Here is a 20,106-nt window from a genome sequence, read left to right as displayed (position 1 = left end):
CTCAGTGTATCAACACCAGTGCACAAATAGCCGCCGTGCGTGAGTCTCAAGTGTATCATCGACATGGTGTGTGCGTGAGTGCCTCAGGTGTACTCACTCAGGGGTGAGTCGTGACACGTCACTCATAAGGTCACGTGTGTGTGTGCTGTGAGTCTCAGTGTACCCCGGGGTGGTGTGTGTGTGAGTCTCAGTGTATCGGGGGGTGTGTGCGTGAGTCTCAGTGTATCGGGGGGGTGTGTGTGTGAGTCTCAGTGTATCGGGGTGTGTGCGTGAGTCTCAGTGTATCGGGGGGTGTGTGCGTGAGTCTCAGTGTATCGGGGGGTGTGTGCGTGAGTCTCAGTGTATCCGGGGGTGTGTGCGTGAGTCTCAGTGTATCCGGGGGTGTGTGCGTGAGTCTCAGTGTATCCGGGGGTGTGTGCGTGAGTCTCAGTGTATCCGGGGGTGTGTGCGTGAGTCTCAGTGTATCCGGGGGTGTGTGCGTGAGTCTCAGTGTATCCGGGGGTGTGTGCGTGAGTCTCAGTGTATCCGGGGGTGTGTGCGTGAGTCTCAGTGTATCGGGGTGTGTGCGTGAGTCTCAGTGTATCCGGGGGTGTGTGCGTGAGTCTCAGTGTATCCGGGGGTGTGTGCGTGAGTCTCAGTGTATCCGGGGGTGTGTGCGTGAGTCTCAGTGTATCGGGGGTGTGTGCGTGAGTCTCAGTGTATCCGGGGGTGTGTGCGTGAGTCTCAGTGTATCGGGGGGTGTGTGCGTGAGTCTCAGTGTATCCGGGGGTGTGTGCGTGAGTCTCAGTGTATCCGGGGGTGTGTGCGTGAGTCTCAGTGTATCGGGGGGTGTGTGCGTGAGTCTCAGTGTATCCGGGGGTGTGTGCGTGAGTCTCAGTGTATCCGGGGGTGTGTGCGTGAGTCTCAGTGTATCGGGGGGGTGTGTGTGTGAGTCTCAGTGTATCCGGGGGTGTGTGCGTGAGTCTCAGTGTATCCGGGGGTGTGTGCGTGAGTCTCAGTGTATCGGGGGGGTGTGTGTGTGAGTCTCAGTGTATCGGGGGTGTGTGTGCGTGAGTCTCAGTGTATCGGGGTGTGTGCGTGAGTCTCAGTGTATCGGGGGGTGTGTGCGTGAGTCTCAGTGTATCGGAGTGTGTGCGTGAGTCTCAGTGTATCGGGGGGTGTGCGTGAGTCTCAGTGTATCGGGGTGTGTGCGTGAGTCTCAGTGTATCGGGGGGTGTGCGTGAGTCTCAGTGTGTCGGGTATCAGGGTACCTTGGAGTCCAGGTAGTTCTGCACACTCAGCAGCTCGTTGGTTTTCTGCTCCACCAGCCCCAGGTAGGTCATGATGTTTGTGTCCCGGATCCCAGCGGCGGCTCCCAGCATCTCCTCAATCACAGTGCAGTCACAATCAAGCTTACCGAACAGGGAGGACACGCCTACAGGACAGAGGACACGTGAGACACTCCTGCAGGACCCTAGGGACAGGGACAGGGTGAGACACTCCGTCAGGACGAATGAGAGTCCCACGACACGTGGTTGGGGGGGGGGGGGGGGGCATGAGATACCTGTTTTCAGCTGGTCCAGGATCTTCCCGACCTCGCTGCCCCTCTGCTCGTAGTCCTGTGCCTGCCTGGCTGCCTCCTCCTGCCTCAGCTCCATGTCTCTCAGCACGGCCCGATGCTGCCCCTCCAAACGCAGCCCCTGCGCACGAAATAGCGCCACCTCCTGGAGGATCTGCAGCACAACGACATCAACATGGGTCAGTGCTCGGGGACGCGGGCTTTCCGCGGTGGAGGCAACTCCTAGACGTCGTGTTTTCCTTGTGTTGTCCCCAGTCAAATATGATGGGGGATATGATATTATTATATGATTATTATTGTTTATATTATTATTGTTGTTATAATAACTAATACTAATAATACTAATAATAATAACAATACTAATAATAACAACAATAATAATAACAAAATAGACTAATAGACTAATAATGAAGTAACAATATCTAAATAATAACAACAATAATACAATAATAACTAATACTAATAATAACCGATACTAATAATAATAACAATAATACTATTACGAATAATAATACTACTAATAATAGTATGATTAATGTATTAATACTACTACTAATAATAATAACAACTAATCATAATAATACGGATACTAATACTAAAACAATTATACACAAATAATATGATACTAACACTAACAGATAATAACAATGTCACACAGAACCTCGTCTATGTCCCCCTGCACTCTCTGGCACTCGTTGTTCTGCTCGTTCACGTAGTTGAACAGAGCGAAGTTCTTGTCTTCAACTGGAAATGGAGAGAGCCCAGTTAATAACAGGGGGGTGGAAGTGAACTAGTCAGGTCACGAAGCAAACAGTAAATCTGCAGACATTCAGCCTCCCCTCTGCTTTCCCCACGCTTATACTGCACTCTCCATACTGAACTCACCACAGCTAACCCTGACTTCTGTCACATGATTCATTTTTACGTCGCCTTTACCAGACTTCTCTGTGCTTTACAATGCTTCCCTATGCTTTACCAGACCTCTCTGTGCTTTACAATGCTTCCCTGTGCTTTACCAGACCTCTCTGTGCTTTACAATGCTTCCTGTGCTTTACCAGACCTCTCTGTGCTTTACAATGCTTCCCTGTGCTTTACCAGACCTCTCTGTGCTTTACAATGCTTCCCTGTGCTTTACCAGACCTCTCTGTGCTTTACAATGCTTCCCTGTGCTTTACCAGACCTCTCTGTGCTTTACAATGCTTCCCTATGCTTTACCAGACCTCTCTGTGCTTTACAATGCTTCCCTGTGCTTTACCAGACCTCTCTGTGCTTTACAATGCTTCCCTATGCTTTACCAGACCTCTCTGTGCTTTTACAATGCTTCCCTATGCTTTACCAGACCTCTCTGTGCTTTGCAATGCTTCCCTATGCTTTACCAGACCTCTCTGTGCTTTACAATGCTTCCCTATGCTTTACCAGACCTCTCTGTGCTTTAACAATGCTTCCCTATGCTTTACCAGACCTCTGTGTGCTTTACAATGCTTCTCTGTGCTTCCCCAGACCTCTCTGTGCTTTACAATGCTTCCCTATGCTTTACCAGACCTCTCTGTGCTTTACAATGCTCCCCTATGCTTTACCAGACCTCTCTGTGCTTTACAATGCTTCCCTATGCTTTACCAGACCTCTCTGTGCTTTACAATGCTTCCCTATGCTTTACCAGACCTCTCTGTGCTAAGGACAACTTTAATTCCTTAAATAAGGGGTGGCAGTGTGTCTCTCTCACCCTCAATGAATTTTGAGACCAGCACTCCCAGGTCCTGCTCCCCGGTCCGCTCTGTAATCTGGCTGAACGCAGTCTCATAGGTTTCTCCATGCTGTCCTCTTGCAGGTTTCTCTTCCTGCGCTCGTGCTCCTCACACTCTGGGGGGGGGCAGGGGGTTAGAGGAGGAGGAACGCGTTCCCCCCCCCCCCCCCCCCCCACACACACACACACACCCACACACAGTCACCATATACACCACACACACTGACACACACACACACAGACACACCCACACACACTCACATATACACACCCAGAGACACACAGCTCTGAGACACACACACACTCCAGTACCTTGTCTCTTGTTGGCGTCCATTGCTTCCTCTTCCAGGGCTCGCTCGTGAGACTTGACCCCCATGAACTCCTTCAGCTTCCTGTCATGGTCGATGACGCGCTCCAGCTCCTTCACCTCAGAGCTGTGCTGCGAGACGTCCTTCTCAGCCTTGTCCTTCAGCAGGACCACCTTTGACTGCGCCTCCACCCTGAGAGAGAGGGGGGGTCACTGTATCAGTGTGCACCACACAGACATGCCCTTCTCAGCCTTGTCCTTCAGCAGGACAGTTCTCCCTCCCTCCCTCCCTCCCTTCGTCTCACCTGCTGTCGTATGCTGCTGTTGACGTGTCGATCACGGCACCGATCTCCTTGCGTGTTGCCTGCAGCTCCTAAAACCACAGACACTGCATCACAGACGGGACACTGCATCACACAGACGGGACACTGCATCACACAGGCGGGACACTGCATCACACAGGCGGGACACTGCATCACACAGACGGGACACTGCATCACACAAACGGGACACTGCATCACAGACGGGACACTGCATCACACAGACGGGACACTGCACCACACAGACGGGACACTGCATCACACAGGTGGGACACTGCACCACACAGACGGGACACTGCACCACACAGACGGGACACTGCAGCACACAGGCGGGACACTGCACCACACAGACGGGACACTGCAGCACACAGGCGGGACACTGCAGCACACAGGCGGGACACTGCAGCACACAGGCGGGACACTGCAGCACACAGGCGGGACACTGCAGCACACAGGCGGGACACTGCACCACACAGACGGGACACTGCACCACACAGGCGGGACACTGCAGCACACAGGCGGGACACTGCACCACACAGGCGGGACACTGCAGCACACAGGCGGGACACTGCAGCACACAGGCGGGACACTGCAGCACAGGCGGGACACTGCATCACACAGGCGGGACACTGCATCACACAGGCGGGACACTGCATCACACCGACCCGCTTTGTGCAATGACCCACTCCGACTCTCCCCGTTTGCCCCCCTCACCCTCTCCAGTTTGCGGTGCAGCTGTTCAAATCGAACCCGCTCCCCCCTCAGTGTCTCCAGCTCCTCCCGCAGCAGCCCGTTCTTCACCAGCTGGGTGCTGAACCTGGTCAGGGCCTGAGAGAGAGAGAGAGAGAGAGAGAGAGAGAGAGAGAGAGAGAGATCAGCTAAACAACAATCACTCGCACAAACAGACAAACAAACACATTTACACAAACACAGTCACACAATCACTCGTACAAACAGACAAACAAACACATTTACACAAACACAGTCACACAATCGCTCAGACAATCAGTCAATCACTCGCACAAACAGACAAACAAACACATTTACACAAACACAGTCACACAATCGCTCAGACAATCACAGTCAATCACTCGCACAAACAAACAGACAAACAAACACATTTACACAAACACAGTCACACAATCGCTCAGACAGTCACAGTCAATCACTCGCACAAACAGTCACACACAAGCACAAAGTACAGAAGAGCTCGTCCGGTTCCTAGTAGCTGGCTGATCTCCAGACCCCAGCCCGGCCCCCTCACCCTGTCCAGCCTGTTCTCCAGGGTGCGTTTGGTCCGAAGTGTCTGGAGCTGCTGCTGCTGCTGCCTCCCCTGAGAGCCGCCTGTCTCCCTGCGCTGCTCCAGCAGCCTGCGCTCCCAGAGCCGGATCTGAAACACACGGGGAGGGGGGGTGAGCAGAACTGCACCCACCACTGCGCCCCCCCCCCCCCCCCCCCCCCCCCCCCCCCCCCCCAAAGCGCTGGAACTTGACCCGTGGGGACTGTGACCCCGGGGGTGGGGGGTGACGCTTGGAACTGCACCCCTCTCACTGCACTTGGTACCTCCTGGTCCAGCTCTCTCAAAGCCTGCCTCTCCCAGCCCAGCTGTTTGATGGTCTGCACTACACTGTGCTGAGCTGTGTGTGTTTGGTACCTCCTGGTCCAGCTCTCTCAGAGCCTGCCTCTCCCAGCCCAGCTGTTTGATGGTCTGCACTACACTGTGCTGAGCTGTGTGTGTTTGGTAGCTCCTGGTCCAGCTCTCTCAGAGCCTGCCTCTCCCAGCCCAGCTGTTTGATGGTCTGCACTACACTGTGCTGAGCTGTGTGTGTTTGGTAGCTCCTGGTCCAGCTCTCTCAGAGCCTGCCTCTCCCAGCCCAGCTGTTTGATGGTCTGCACTACACTGTGCTGAGCTGTGTGTGTTTGGTACCTCCTGGTCCAGCTCTCTCAGAGCCTGCCTCTCCCAGCCCAGCTGTTTGATGGTCTGCACTACACTGTGCTGAGCTGTGTGTGTTTGGTAGCTCCTGGTCCAGCTCTCTCAGAGCCTGCCTCTCCCAGCCCAGCTGTTTGATGGTCTGCACTACACTGTGCTGAGCTGTGTGTGTTTGGTACCTCCTGGTCCAGCTCTCTCAGAGCCTGCCTCTCCCAGCCCAGCTGTTTGATGGTCTGCACTACACTGTGCTGAGCTGTGTGTGTTTGGTAGCTCCTGGTCCAGCTCTCTCAGAGCCTGCCTCTCCCAGCCCAGCTGTTTGATGGTCTGCACTACACTGTGCTGAGCTGTGTGTGTTTGGTAGCTCCTGGTCCAGCTCTCTCAGAGCCTGCCTCTCCCAGCCCAGCTGTTTGATGGTCTGCACTACACTGTGCTGAGCTGTGTGTGTTTGGTAGCTCCTGGTCCAGCTCTCTCAGAGCCTGCCTCTCCCAGCCCAGCTGTTTGATGGTCTGCACTACACTGTGCTGAGCTGTGTGTGTTTGGTAGCTCCTGGTCCAGCTCTCTCAGAGCCTGCCTCTCCCAGCCCAGCTGTTTGATGGTCTGCACTACACTGTGGTGAGCTGTGTGTGTTTGGTACCTCCTGGTCCAGCTCTCTCAGAGCCTGCCTCTCCCAGCCCAGCTGCTCCTCCAGCTCATCCTTGTACTCCAGCATGCACAGCAGGCTCTGCTTGTTGTCCTGGTCCCGCTGCAGATTCACACGGCTCTCCGACAGACGCAGGTTCTTAATGATGTTGCTGCGCTCGCTCTCCAGCGCCTCGATCTCCGCCCTGTCAATCAATCACACAGCACAGTGACCTCAATCAATCACACAGCACATCGATATCAATCAATCACGCAGCACATCGATATCAATCAATCACACAGCACATCGATATCAATCAATCACACAGCACATCAATATCAATCACACAGCACATCGATATCAATCACACAGCACATCGATATCAATCAATCACAAAGTGCATCGATATCAATCAATCTCAGTCTGTCAGGGAGGAAATGAGGCTGCCAGTCTGTTTCTATGCTGCAGATGGCAGTGTATGTGGGGTGCCTCTGGCACAGTTACTCACAGCTGCTTTCTGATGAGCTCCTGAGACTCGACGCTGTAAGCCTGCCGGTCCCCCTCCATTATACGAAACTGTCTCTGCAGTCTGGACAGCTCCGTGTCTGCTGGGGGCAAGAAGAGAGGAACCAGGGAGTAATAAACACAACCCCCCCCCCCCCCCGAGAAACCTGGGGATCAGACTGCCCTGACAGACCTACATAACAAACACAACAGCCCCCCCCCAAGGAAACCTGGGGATCAGACTATGCAATTCAATGTTAACGTGTAATATTAATCAGCAGCTTTCATGAAGCTAAATGAATTAATTCTGTAAGGGCGATGGAAAGTTTTTGTCCGTAGCTGTGTGCTCTCAGTGAGATTAACAGTCTGACTACATCGAAGCACAGAGCTGATCCTGGGCCTGAAATATCCAGTGCAGTCATTTACTATGGAGAGGGCAATCAGAGAGGAAGACAGAGTCCGTCCGCCCCCCCACCCCCGGTCTGTAACACAGCGCAGGAGCTGAACCCATACCTATCCCCTCCACGTCCACATCACTGCTGTCCGAGTGCAGGCTGGCTGCTGACCTCCCACCAGGCATGTTCCTTACCTTCCTGTCCAACACAACAAGCAACAATCTGCATTAAGATACCTCTTAATAAACAGACTGGGGTGTATTCACTTAGAAAAGGTAACCCCTGTATTTTGAGTCCCCCCCCCCCCCCCGCCGCCCCATGCCTTCACCAGACAACAATATGTGCCTTACAATGCTTCCCTTTGCTTTACCAGACCTCTCTGTGCTTTACAATGCTTCCCTTTGCTTTAGCAGACCTCTCTGTGCTTTACAATGCTTCCCTATGCTTTACCAGATCTCTCTGTGCTTTACAATGCTTCCCTATGCTTTACCAGACCTCTCTGTGCTTTACAATGCTTCCCTATGCTTTACCAGACCTCTCTGTGCTTTACAATGCTTCCCTATGCTTTACCAAACCTCTCTGTGCTTTACAATGCTTCCCTATGCTTTACCAGACCTCTCTGTGCTTTACAATGCTTCCCTGTGCTTTACCAGACCTCTCTGTGCTTTACAATGCTTCCCTGTGCTTTACCAGACCTCTCTGTGCTTTACAATGCTGCCCTATGCTTTACCAGACCTCTCTGTGCTTTACAATGCTTCCCTATGCTTTACCAGACCTCTCTGTGCTTTACAATGCTTCCCTATGCTTTACCAGACCTCTCTGTGCTTTACAATGCTTCCCTATGCTTTACCAGACCTCTCTGTGCTTTACAATGCTTCCCTGTGCTTTACCAGACCTCTCTGTGCTTTACAATGCTTCCCTATGCTTTACCAGACCTCTCTGTGCTTTACAATGCTTCCCTATGCTTTACCAGACCTCTCTGTGCTTTACAATGCTTCCCTATGCTTTACCAGACCTCTCTGTGCTTTACAATGCTTCCCTATGCTTTACCATACCTCTCTGTGCTTTACAATGCTTCCCTATGCTTTACCAGACCTCTCTGTGCTTTACAATGCTTCCCTGTGCTTTACCAGACCTCTCTGTGCTTTACAATGCTTCCCTATGCTTTACCAGACCTCTCTGTGCTTTACAATGCTTCCCTATGCTTTACCAGACCTCTCTGTGCTTTACAATGCTTCCCTATGCTTTACCAGACCTCTCTGTGCTTTACAATGCATCCCTATGCTTTACCAGACCTCTCTGTGCTTTACAATGCTTCCCTATGCTTTACCAGACCTCTCTGTGCTTTACAATGCTTCCCTGTGCTTTACCAGACCTCTCTGTGCTTTACAATGCTTCCCTATGCTTTACCAGACCTCTCTGTGCTTTACAATGCTTCCCTGTGCTTTACCAGACCGCTCTGTGCTATCTGGCTTCTCACTGAGTGTCTGCTGCTGCTAGATACGGGCTAGTCACTATAATCGCGGTCCTTATCAGCAAGGGAAGTTTATAACCTCGTTTTAAATGCGGGCCCCTGATAAAGAACAAAGCGGCAGCCAGTTATAAAGATAGGGCCGGCGCAACAAAGCACATCACACTTCACAGACGGCTATACATTATTATTATTATTATTATTATTATTATTATTATTATTATTATGACACCCGTCACCTTGATCAGATTGAAGTCGACCACATAACTTCATTGTTATTATAATGCCGGTTTGTAAATTCATGCTGATGCGACTGTAAAACAGACCTGCCCCGCTAAGACCAATAATAATAATCATAATTTAAAATTACCAACACGTTAATTTCGTCGTGAATAAACATAAGAAACATTAACGTTTAGAAATATACTTGTTGTTGTTGTTTTTGTTGTTTTTCGAGGTTTGCTCTCTCTGTGTTCACGCTGTGTGTTGTTGTTGTTGTTTTTGTTGTTTTTCGAGGTTTGCTCTCTCTGTGTTCACGCTGTTGTTGTTGTTGTTGTTGTTGTTGTTTTTGTTGTTTTTCGAGGTTTGCTCTCTCTGTGTTCAGGGTGTTGTTGTTGTTGTTGTTTTTGTTGTTTTTCGAGGTTTGCTCTCTCTGTGTTCAGGGTGTTGTTGGTGTTGTTGTTGTTGTTTTTGTTGTTTTTCGAGGTTTGCTCTCCCTGTGTTCAGGGTGTGTGGCGGCGGCTCTCTATCTCTCTCCGTGCAGATCAGTTGTTAGTAACCGTCTCCAGGGAGAGGCAATCCCCCCCCAGCCAGGCAACGCAGCCCGTCCTCTCCCGGCCGAGGCTGCAAACCTGTTTAATTAAACCAAAACCCGCCTCCACAGCCCCAAGTACTTCAGCATGGTCTGTTATTAACCTCTTCAACCTGGAGTGCACCGGCAGGTTTTCAAACCAAATTCATATATATATATACAGTTTAAAATAATCTTCTATAAACTCGCAACTTCATTATTGCTAAGCTAAGAAAATGGCACGGCGTTGTTAATGCGAGTTTATGCAAAAATTTAAAAGCACGATCCTGTTTTCAATTCCCGGTGAAAACCTCCTGCGTTTGATTTCCATTTGCTGCGGTGATCCAAGCACAGTAAAGAGTGGTGGAGAATGGAAATCTTACCTGTGTTATAAAACATGAAAACAATAACGATATCAATGCGGAGCAAGCGCGGGAAAGAGTGCTGGACGCAACTACCCTGCTAATAACACTGTATGTTGTAATCGACATTGGATCATTTTTTTAAGTAAATTCTGTAGTTTGTATCTAACTGTGGTAAATATGATCTCTTTTATTATATATTATATTATACTTGTTGTTGTTGTAGTTAATAATAGAATTTATTTCGGTTTTTCCGAAGCTCGAGCGAGGCCGCTGTTGATTCAGAGGCGCCTCTGTCAGAAATACCGGAGAAGAAAATTGTTCAGGTGAACACAGTTTAATATTATTATTATTATTATTATTATTATTATTATTATTATTATTATTATTCTTTGCAATTTGCAATATTTTATATGGGTGTGTATCTTCAGTGGTCAGGGGTGTTTAAGTGAGGGTCAGACTCGCTGCCCTGGGTATATTTTATATCTGTGTGTATCTTCAGTGGTCAGGGGTGTTTAACTGAGGGTCAGACTCGCTGCCCTGGGTATATTTTATATCTGTGTGTATCTTCAGTGGTCAGGGGTGTTTAAGTGAGGGTCAGACTCGCTGCCCTGGGTATATTTTATATCTGTGTGTATCTTCAGTGGTCAGGGGTGTTTAACTGAGGGTCAGACTCGCTGCCCTGGGTATATTTTATATCTGTGTGTATCTTCAGTGGTCAGGGGTGTTTAACTGAGGGTCAGACTCGCTGCCCTGGGTATATTTTATATCTGTGTGTATCTTCAGTGGTCAGGGGTGTTTAACTGAGGGTCAGACTCGCTGCCCTGGGTATATTTTATATGGGTGTGTATCTTCAGTGGTCAGGGGTGTTTAAGTGAGGGTCAGACTCGCTGCCCTGGGTATATTTTATATCTGTGTGTATCTTCAGTGGTCAGGGGTGTTTAAGTGAGGGTCAGACTTGCTGCCCTGGGTATATTTTATATCTGTGTGTATCTTCAGTGGTCAGGGGTGTTTAAGTGAGGGTCAGACTCGCTGCCCTGGGTATATTTTATATCTGTGTGTATCTTCAGTGGTCAGGGGTGTTTAACTGAGGGTCAGACTCGCTGCCCTGGGTATATTTTATATCTGTGTGTATCTTCAGTGGTCAGGGGTGTTTAAGTGAGGGTCAGACTCGCTGCCCTGGGTATATTTTATATCTGTGTGTATCTTCAGTGGTCAGGGGTGTTTAAGTGAGGGTCAGACTCGCTGCCCTGGGTATATTTTATATCTGTGTGTATCTTCAGTGGTCAGGGGTGTTTAACTGAGGGTCAGACTCGCTGCCCTGGGTATATTTTATATGGGTGTGTATCTTCAGTGGTCAGGGGTGTTTAAGTGAGGGTCAGACTCGCTGCCCTGGGTATATTTTATATCTGTGTGTATCTTCAGTGGTCAGGGGTGTTTAACTGAGGGTCAGACTCGCTGCCCTGGGTATATTTTATATGGGTGTGTATCTTCAGTGGTCAGGGGTGTTTAAGTGAGGGTCAGACTCGCTGCCCTGGGTATATTTTATATCTGTGTGTATCTTCAGTGGTCAGGGGTGTTTAAGTGAGGGTCAGACTCGCTGCCCTGGGTATATTTTATATCTGTGTGTATCTTCAGTGGTCAGGGGTGTTTAAGTGAGGGTCAGACTCGCTGCCCTGGGTATATTTTATATCTGTGTGTATCTTCAGTGGTCAGGGGTGTTTAACTGAGGGTCAGACTCGCTGCCCTGGGTATATTTTATATCTGTGTGTATCTTCAGTGGTCAGGGGTGTTTAAGTGAGGGTCAGACTCGCTGCCCTGGGTATATTTTATATCTGTGTGTATCTTCAGTGGTCAGGGGTGTTTAACTGAGGGTCAGACTCGCTGCCCTGGGTATATTTTATATCTGTGTGTATCTTCAGTGGTCAGGGGTGTTTAAGTGAGGGTCAGACTCGCTGCCCTGGGTATATTTTATATCTGTGTGTATCTTCAGTGGTCAGGGGTGTTTAACTGAGGGTCAGACTCGCTGCCCTGGGTATATTTTATATCTGTGTGTATCTTCAGTGGTCAGGGGTGTTTAAGTGAGGGTCAGACTCGCTGCCCTGGGTATATTTTATATGGGTGTGTATCTTCAGTGGTCAGGGGTGTTTAACTGAGGGTCAGACTCGCTGCCCTGGGTATATTTTATATCTGTGTGTATCTTCAGTGGTCAGGGGTGTTTAAGTGAGGGTCAGACTCGCTGCCCTGGGTATATTTTATATGGGTGTGTATCTTCAGTGGTCAGGGGTGTTTAAGTGAGGGTCAGACTCGCTGCCCTGGGTATATTTTATATCGGTGTGTATCTTCAGTGGTCAGGGGTGTTTAACTGAGGGTCAGACTCGCTGCCCTGGGTATATTTTATATCTGTGTGTATCTTCAGTGGTCAGGGGTGTTTAACTGAGGGTCAGACTCGCTGCCCTGGGTATATTTTATATCTGTGTGTATCTTCAGTGGTCAGGGGTGTTTAAGTGAGGGTCAGACTCGCTGCCCTGGGTATATTTTATATCTGTGTGTATCTTCAGTGGTCAGGGGTGTTTAAGTGAGGGTCAGACTCGCTGCCCTGGGTATATTTTATATCTGTGTGTATCTTCAGTGGTCAGGGGTGTTTAAGTGAGGGTCAGACTCGCTGCCCTGGGTATATTTTATATCTGTGTGTATCTTCAGTGGTCAGGGGTGTTTAACTGAGGGTCAGACTCGCTGCCCTGGGTATATTTTATATCTGTGTGTATCTTCAGTGGTCAGGGGTGTTTAACTGAGGGTCAGACTCGCTGCCCTGGGTATATTTTATATCTGTGTGTATCTTCAGTGGTCAGGGGTGTTTAAGTGAGGGTCAGACTCGCTGCCCTGGGTATATTTTATATGGGTGTGTATCTTCAGTGGTCAGGGGTGTTTAACTGAGGGTCAGACTCGCTGCCCTGGGTATATTTTATATCTGTGTGTATCTTCAGTGGTCAGGGGTGTTTAACTGAGGGTCAGACTCGCTGCCCTGGGTATATTTTATATGGGTGTGTATCTTCAGTGGTCAGGGGTGTTTAAGTGAGGGTCAGACTCGCTGCCCTGGGTATATTTTATATCTGTGTGTATCTTCAGTGGTCAGGGGTGTTTAACTGAGGGTCAGACTCGCTGCCCTCGGTATATTTTATATCTGTGTGTATCTTCAGTGGTCAGGGGTGTTTAACTGAGGGTCAGACTCGCTGCCCTGGGTATATTTTATATCTGTGTGTATCTTCAGTGGTCAGGGGTGTTTAAGTGAGGGTCAGACTTGCTGCCCTGGGTATATTTTATATCTGTGTGTATCTTCAGTGGTCAGGGGTGTTTAAGTGAGGGTCAGACTCGCTGCCCTGGGTATATTTTATATGGGTGTGTATCTTCAGTGGTCAGGGGTGTTTAAGTGAGGGTCAGACTCGCTGCCCTGGGTATATTTTATATCTGTATGTATCTTCAGTGGTCAGGGGTGTTTAACTGAGGGTCAGACTCGCTGCCCTGGGTATATTTTATATCTGTGTGTATCTTCAGTGGTCAGGGGTGTTTAAGTGAGGGTCAGACTCGCTGCCCTGGGTATATTTTATATCGGTGTGTATCTTCAGTGGACAGGCCCGAGCCGTAGTCCACAGAAATCGTGATGTTGCAAACACTGAGGCTTGTGTGTAGCTTCGTATTTTCCTTAGAAATACAGTTAAGAATTTAAAACTATTACAGATATATTACAAATGCCCAAAAATGAGTTACCCGCCCAAAGACATTCACAAACAATAACAAATATACAAGCCCAAATTGTGCGTGAAGCCGCCCAGCCTGGCGGCACTGGCCCCTGCCCCCTTTTCCCTGCACCGTGGCGGGTGCATGCAAAGGCGCAGGTGTGTGTGCAGCGGACTGCATCGCTGGCTGGATGCCGGTGCAGCCCTGTGCACGAAAGCTAGTTTGTTTGCACTCCCGAGTCTCTGTGTTTGTTTCCTAGCTACTGGAAGAGCTCATTTGCTTAGTTCTGTCAGTCGTTCTGCGAGGTTTGAAGTAACCTCCAGATCTCCACTGTGCCTGTAACATGACGGCAGTGCGATTCGTCTTCGAACACGCAGCTGCAGTTCTGCACGGAACGTTTTAAACCACTTGCTTACGAATATGCCTGCTCTCTCTCTCTCTCGACGGCTTCGCTTTGTGTATTTCATGTGCAGGCTTTTAGTATCTCTCTGCAAATTGTAGAAAAATATAAACGGACCCTCTTCGCTGAACCGGATTCACATCCCTCCACCTCCCTCCACCCACCACCTCTCTTCAGTTCCCCCGCTGTCAGCGATCCGCGGCCAAATGACCAGGAGATGGACTCTCGAACCCAGAGGCCAGATGTTTCATCTTGTACCGGCACTTCACAATCAACCAATTAACCCCCATTCCTTACACATTGTAGTGTCCTGACGTCCTGACCACAGTGTGAGTTTAATGTGTGACCGTCTGTGTTCCAGCTACAGCTTGCACCGCTCTCGCTGTGCCCCACCAAGCAGACTTGGCATCCAGCCAAGCCCGTTTGAATAGGGCTCGGTGTGGGTTCATCTGGGACAGGTGTGTGTTTACCGGCTGAAAACTGGCATGAGATTTCATGGAAGCAACTTTCTTGGAAGGAATGGGAAGATGCTGAAAGTCGTTGGGTTTCTTGGAAGGAATGGGAAGGTGCTGAAAGTCGTTGGGTTTCTTGGAAGGAATGGGAAGATGCTGAAAGTCATTGGGTTTCTTGGAAGCAATGGGAAGATGCTGAAACTTGTTGGGTTTCTTGGAAGGAATGGGAAGATGCGGAAACTCTTTGGGTTTCTTGGAAGGAATGGGAAGATGCGGAAACTCGTTGGGTTTCTTGGAAGGAATGGGAAGATGCTGAAACTCGTTGGGTTTCTTGGAAGGAATGGGAAGATGCTGAAACTCGTTGGGTTTCTTGTTTTTCTCCCCAACTTGTAATGCCTAATTATTACTTTTTTTTTATCCCGGTTCACCGCTCGCAACCCCCCGGCGACTCGGGGAATGGAGGCTGGAGCACACATCCTCCGAAACGTGCTCCTGCTGATCCATCATTTTACACGCTGCCGACCCACAGCGAGGCCGCCAGACCTGTAGTGCCGGAGGACAACACAGATCAGACTGGCTCCACTGCAGACCTGCAGGTGCCCTGTCAGCCACAGGGGGGTGCTGGTGCATCGTGAACTATGGATTCCCCTGCCCTCCCTACCCGGGCGGCGCTTGGCCAATTGTGCGCAGCCCCTAGGTATCCCCGGGCACGGTAGCCTGGTGTGGAACCTGCGATCTCCAGGCTGTAGGGAGCACCCTGCACTCCACAGGGAACACCTTTACTGGATGCACCGCTCGGGAGCCCAGCTGCTGCTGTGCTTATATAGTAAAGGCATGTCTCAGCAAGTTTTTGATCATGAGAAACAGTGCTTTAAACAAACTGGTTCAACTGTCTTGACTCCTGCTTGGATCCAAGTTCTTTTGACTGTGGAAACACACCTTCAGGCAGCAGATTGAATTCCCCTGTGTAGTGCGATCCCAGTGAGGAGTTAGGAACGTTAGAAGCATTTCAAGCAGAGAGCACAAGACTGATTTCACTTGGGAGAGAAAGAGAAAGGGGCAGCGCTCGGTGCTCCAGATTTAACATGCAGTTTAATTTCATTTTGTGAGTGAGGTAAGAAACATACAGAAAATACACAACAGGAAGAGGGTTACAGTAGCTTGCAGACAACAGAGCGCTTGAACTGTCAGCTCTGTATTTAAATTATTCAGAAACATTAAAGCAGTTCAAGGAGTAAAGAGAATCGGCCCAGATCTCCAGAGTCTGGTTCAGTATCCAGCATTGAACAGTTACTTGACCTCCCCTTCCTTCTCCCCCTCTTTCTCCCCTTCCTTCTCCCCTTCCTTCTGCCCCTCTTTCTCCCCTTCCTGCCCCTCCTTCACCACCCCCTCCTCCTCCTCTGACTGTGTCCGTGCCGCAGGTCCCTCGATGTAGATCTGGAAGTGCTCCAGAGTGTTGAGAGCCGGCTGGGTCAGGAGCAGGTGGCACTTGAGCAGGAAGTAGTTGGCCACGATCCCGATGTTCCCCAGCAGGATGGCAACCATCTGAGCCACGGACTTGCCCTGCTCCGAGAGGCCGGTGTAGATGGGAATGAAGACCACCCAGACCACGCAGTGGGCTAGCGTGGAGAAGGTGATGTCCCGGGCCATGTTGTACTGCTTGGGGGGCTTCTGGGCCATGAAGGTGCTCATGAACAAGACCAGAGACAGCAGCCCGTTGCAGCCCAGCATCAGCCCGAAGCCGTCCATGGGCTCCGTCTGGCAGCGCAGGAAAGTGCTGGAGAAGGACACCTCCTTCTGGGCCACATGCTGGGAGAGGGGCCGGCTGTTCAGAATGTACCACACACAGACCCCGCCCTGCAGGCAGGTCCCCACGGCAACCACCAGCCAGCTGCCCAGCCCCTGGACCCAGCCCAGGCGTGAGGCAGAGAGCTGTGGGAAATCTGTTACACAGATCACCTGCGCGGGGAGGAGAGAGGAGGAGGAGGTGAGGTGTTAGAGAGATACACCAGCATTTTGGACCCTGTCTATTCCCATCCCTGGTTAGTCTGTTCCAGCTGTGCAAACGCACACTGCAGTCTAGGTCTAAAGAGCATGTGTAGCTTCGACTCTTTGTTACGTCAGTAGATTTAAAATCATTGTAATAATAACAAAAAACTGCCCCCTCTGCTCCCCGCCTACCTGCAGGGACATGGCGAGCAGGGCGGAGCTTGTGAGCACAGAGCTGAGTGCGGAGACTGGCTGCTGCAGGAGGCACACCAGATCACTGGGGCTGCCCAGGAACAGAACCACGCTGCAGGAGCTGCATGCCAGGCCCAGCAGGGCCAGCAGGCTCAGGGGCCCCCCCGAGGCCCGCACCAGGGGGCTCTGGTAGTGCCTGAGGAAGAGGAGGGCCACGTAGGCCACGCACAGCAACAGGGCGCAGGTCACCAGCAGCAGCGCAAGGGAGACGTAGTCGCCCCAGTCTAGGAAGGTGAAGGTTGGGCGGGAGCAGCGCCTGCTCCTGGTGGTCGACCACAGGCCAGCGGGGCATTGAGTGCACTGGAAATCCTCTGCAAAGCAACAGGAGGGGAAGAAAACACGCCTGTGAATAAGAGGGATGGGAAGAGTGTCTATAGCAGGGGAGTCTCCAGTCCTGGTCTCTGGAGAGCCCCAGTCCGAGTGTCTATAGCAGGGGATGCTTCCCTTTGTTTTACTAGACCTCTCTGTGCTTTACAATGCTTCCCTATGCTTTACCAGACCTCTTTGTGCTTTACAATGCTTCCCAATGCTTTACCAGACCTCTCTGTGCTTTACAATGCTTCCCTATGCTTTACCAGACCTCTCTGTGCTTTACAATGCTTCCCTATGCTTTACCAGACCTCTCTGTGCTTTACAATGCTTCCCTATGCTTTACCAGACCTCTCTGTGCTTTACAATGCTTCCCTATGCTTTACCAGACCTGTCTGTGCTTTACAATGCTTCCGTATGCTTTGCCAGACATCTCTGTGCTCTACAATGCTCCCCTATGCTTTACTATACCTCTCTGTGCTTTACAATGCTTGCCTATGCTTTGCCATGCTTTCTCTGTGCTTCCTGACTCTATCGCTGTGCCTCTCCTAAGGGCAGCGGTGGTTCTGGGTGGCAGGAGTTGCCTGTGACTCACCGCTGTTGTTCTGGAAGGTGCCGGCCTGGCAGTCCAGGCAGTCAAAGCAGCAGGAGTGGAACCCTTTGACCCGGCGCACCTGTCCGTCCCGGCACTCCTGGGAGCACTGGGACACGGGCACCTGAGGGAGAGAACGCAGGTAGCTGTGCATGACTGACCAGCCTCTCGCACCCCTGCTGGGCCCCGAGGCTGACCAGGCAACTCAGACTAGCGGAAATATTCCAGGGAACCCCAAGCCTCTCTCAGGAGCAGCGGCTTGAAACCTGGTTCCGGGAGACCTAGTCTGAGGCAGCTGTGCTGTACCAAACCCTGATCTGTTACCTGCTTGTTCTGTGTGTAGCAGGTGATCTATTACCTGCTTGTTCTGTGTGTAGCAAGTGATCAGTTACCTGCTTGTTCTGTGTGTAGCAGGTGATCTGTTACCTGCTTGTTCTGTGTGTACCAGGTGATCTGTTACCTGCTTGTTCTGTGTGTAGCAGGTGATCTGTTACCTGCTTGTTCTGTGTGTAGCAGGTGATCTGTTACCTGCTTGTTCTGTGTGTAGCAGGTGATCTGTTACCTGCTTGTTCTGTGTGTAGCAGGTGATCAGTTACCTGCTTGTTCTGTGTGTAGCAGGTGATCAGTTACCTGCTTGTTCTGTGTGTACCAGGTGATCTGTTACCTGCTTGTTCTGTGTGTACCAGGTGATCTGTTACCTGCTTGTTCTGTGTGTACCAGGTGATCTGTTACCTGCTTGTTCTGTGTGTACCAGGTGATCTGTTACCTGCTTGTTCTGTGTGTACCAGGTGATCTGTTACCTGCTTGTTCTGTGTGTACCAGGTGATCTGTTACCTGCTTGTTCTGTGTGTAGCAGGTGATCAGTTACCTGCTTGTTCTGTGTGTAGCAGGTGATCAGTTACCTGCTTGTTCTGTGTGTAGCAGGTGATCAGTTACCTGCTTGTTCTGTGTGTACCAGGTGATCTGTTACCTGCTTGTTCTGTGTGTACCAGGTGATCTGTTACCTGCTTGTTCTGTGTGTACCAGGTGATCAGTTACCTGCTTGTTCTGTGTGTAGCAGGTGATCTGTTACCTGCTTGTTCTGTGTGTACCAGGTGATCTGGTCTTTGTCGATGCTGAGCTCCCCTTTGGTGTAGGTTCCGATTTCCTTGTATTACGTCTTCGCGCCCCAAACCCACATCAGGATCCTCTGGCCGATGTTGGGGTTCCCGTTTTCGTCGAACTTTAACTCCTCGCTGTTGAGTTGGAACTGGACCTTCTTCAGCTCTTCCAGGAGCTGCAGGGACGAATCAAAAAATCGAAACCAGAACTCGGTATTTGGGATGCAATGCTTCTCTATGCTTTAGCAGACCTCTCTGTGCTTTACAATGCTTCCCTATGCTTTACCAGACCTCTCTGTGCTTTACCATGCTTCCCTATGCTTTACCAGACCTCTCTGTGCTTTACAATGCTTCCCTGTGCTTTACCAGACCTCTCTGTGCTTTACAATGCTTCCCTATGCTTTACCAGACCTCTCTGTGCTTTACAATGCTTCCCTGTGCTTTACAGGCCTCTCTGTGCTTTACAATGCTTCCCTATGCTTTACCAGACCTCTCTGTGCATTACAATGCTTCCCTATGCTTTACCAGACCTCTCTGTGTTTTGCAATGCTTCCCTGTGCTTTCCCTGTGCTGTATCATACATTGCTGTGCTTTTATCAGGTAATAATCACACTATAGTGCTCCCTCTTAAAGATTTGTGATTTTTTTTTAAATTTCTGAATTATTAATACAATGCTGGCCTAATGTTAGACCACCTTATGTAAGAGAGACCACTCATAACAATCATCATCATCAATAATAATAATAACAACATGATCATGATCCGTCACGCTGTCACACTGTACTGGCAGGGAGCCTGAAACACATTGCCCTGAAAGAGATCCAGCCTTGCACTGGGGTGCTGTGTGTGTGACTGGTGACTGTAGTGAAGCTAAGCCCAGCAGAGCAGCGTGTCAGACAGTGTCTGTTTCAGCGGGAGCGTGCCCATCATTGCAAGTTAGGGAGTACGTCTTGGTAAGAGAGCAGTGTAAAAGCAGTGGTGATGGAGGAGGCATGGTTATTAAAGATCGCAGGCTGGCATAAAGGCATTGCAGTGCAATACAAAATAAAAACAGCGTTTATATGTGTGACTCTTACTCTTTTTTGCCTCTAAACCCAGATCTCTGCTCCCTCTGATTCACACATACGCCTGTTTTTTTTTGTTTTTTTTTCCCGGTGAAATATTCTCACCATTCAGTCACACGACCAGCAGGTTATCATCAGAGCGCCATGCGCACCTTTCACTGCCCTGCGACCCTGCGACCCGGTCCCAAGAGCTAACTCTCCCCTCTGCG

The 20,106-nt window shown here is 50.2% G+C and overlaps 2 protein-coding genes across 2 annotated transcripts; both read right to left on the bottom strand.

Moving 5' to 3' along the window:
• Positions 1 to 1,067: 1,067 nt before the first annotated feature.
• odad1 (outer dynein arm docking complex subunit 1) lies at positions 1,068 to 9,237 on the bottom strand. The gene is given in 13 exon segments (XM_041273268.1): positions 1,068 to 1,414; positions 1,544 to 1,712; positions 2,220 to 2,302; positions 3,282 to 3,369; positions 3,372 to 3,418; positions 3,615 to 3,802; positions 3,915 to 3,982; positions 4,644 to 4,757; positions 5,194 to 5,319; positions 6,494 to 6,683; positions 6,987 to 7,086; positions 7,496 to 7,575; positions 9,219 to 9,237. Coding segments are annotated over 12 exon segments (1,413 nt in total). The 5' UTR covers positions 7,563 to 7,575; positions 9,219 to 9,237; the 3' UTR covers positions 1,068 to 1,241.
• Positions 9,238 to 14,027: 4,790 nt separating this feature from the next.
• Positions 14,028 to 19,861, bottom strand: LOC121328926 (taste receptor type 1 member 3). Its single transcript, XM_041274072.1, has 9 exons — positions 19,781 to 19,861; positions 18,907 to 19,008; positions 18,227 to 18,235; positions 17,736 to 17,856; positions 16,772 to 17,142; positions 15,885 to 16,549; positions 15,252 to 15,333; positions 14,609 to 14,920; positions 14,028 to 14,123 (listed from the first exon to the last, which is right to left on the bottom strand). Exons 1-9 carry the CDS (start codon positions 19,859 to 19,861, stop codon positions 14,028 to 14,030), a joined length of 1,839 nt encoding a protein of 612 aa, XP_041130006.1.
• Between the last annotated feature and the right edge of the window lie 245 nt (positions 19,862 to 20,106).

The sequence above is a fragment of the Polyodon spathula genome, chromosome 16, assembly GCF_017654505.1.
Source record: "Polyodon spathula isolate WHYD16114869_AA chromosome 16, ASM1765450v1, whole genome shotgun sequence".
NCBI classification, from domain to species: Eukaryota; Metazoa; Chordata; class Actinopteri; order Acipenseriformes; family Polyodontidae; genus Polyodon; species Polyodon spathula.
The sequence above is the reverse complement of the archived record's forward strand: the minus strand, read 5'-3'. Positions and strand labels throughout refer to the sequence as shown.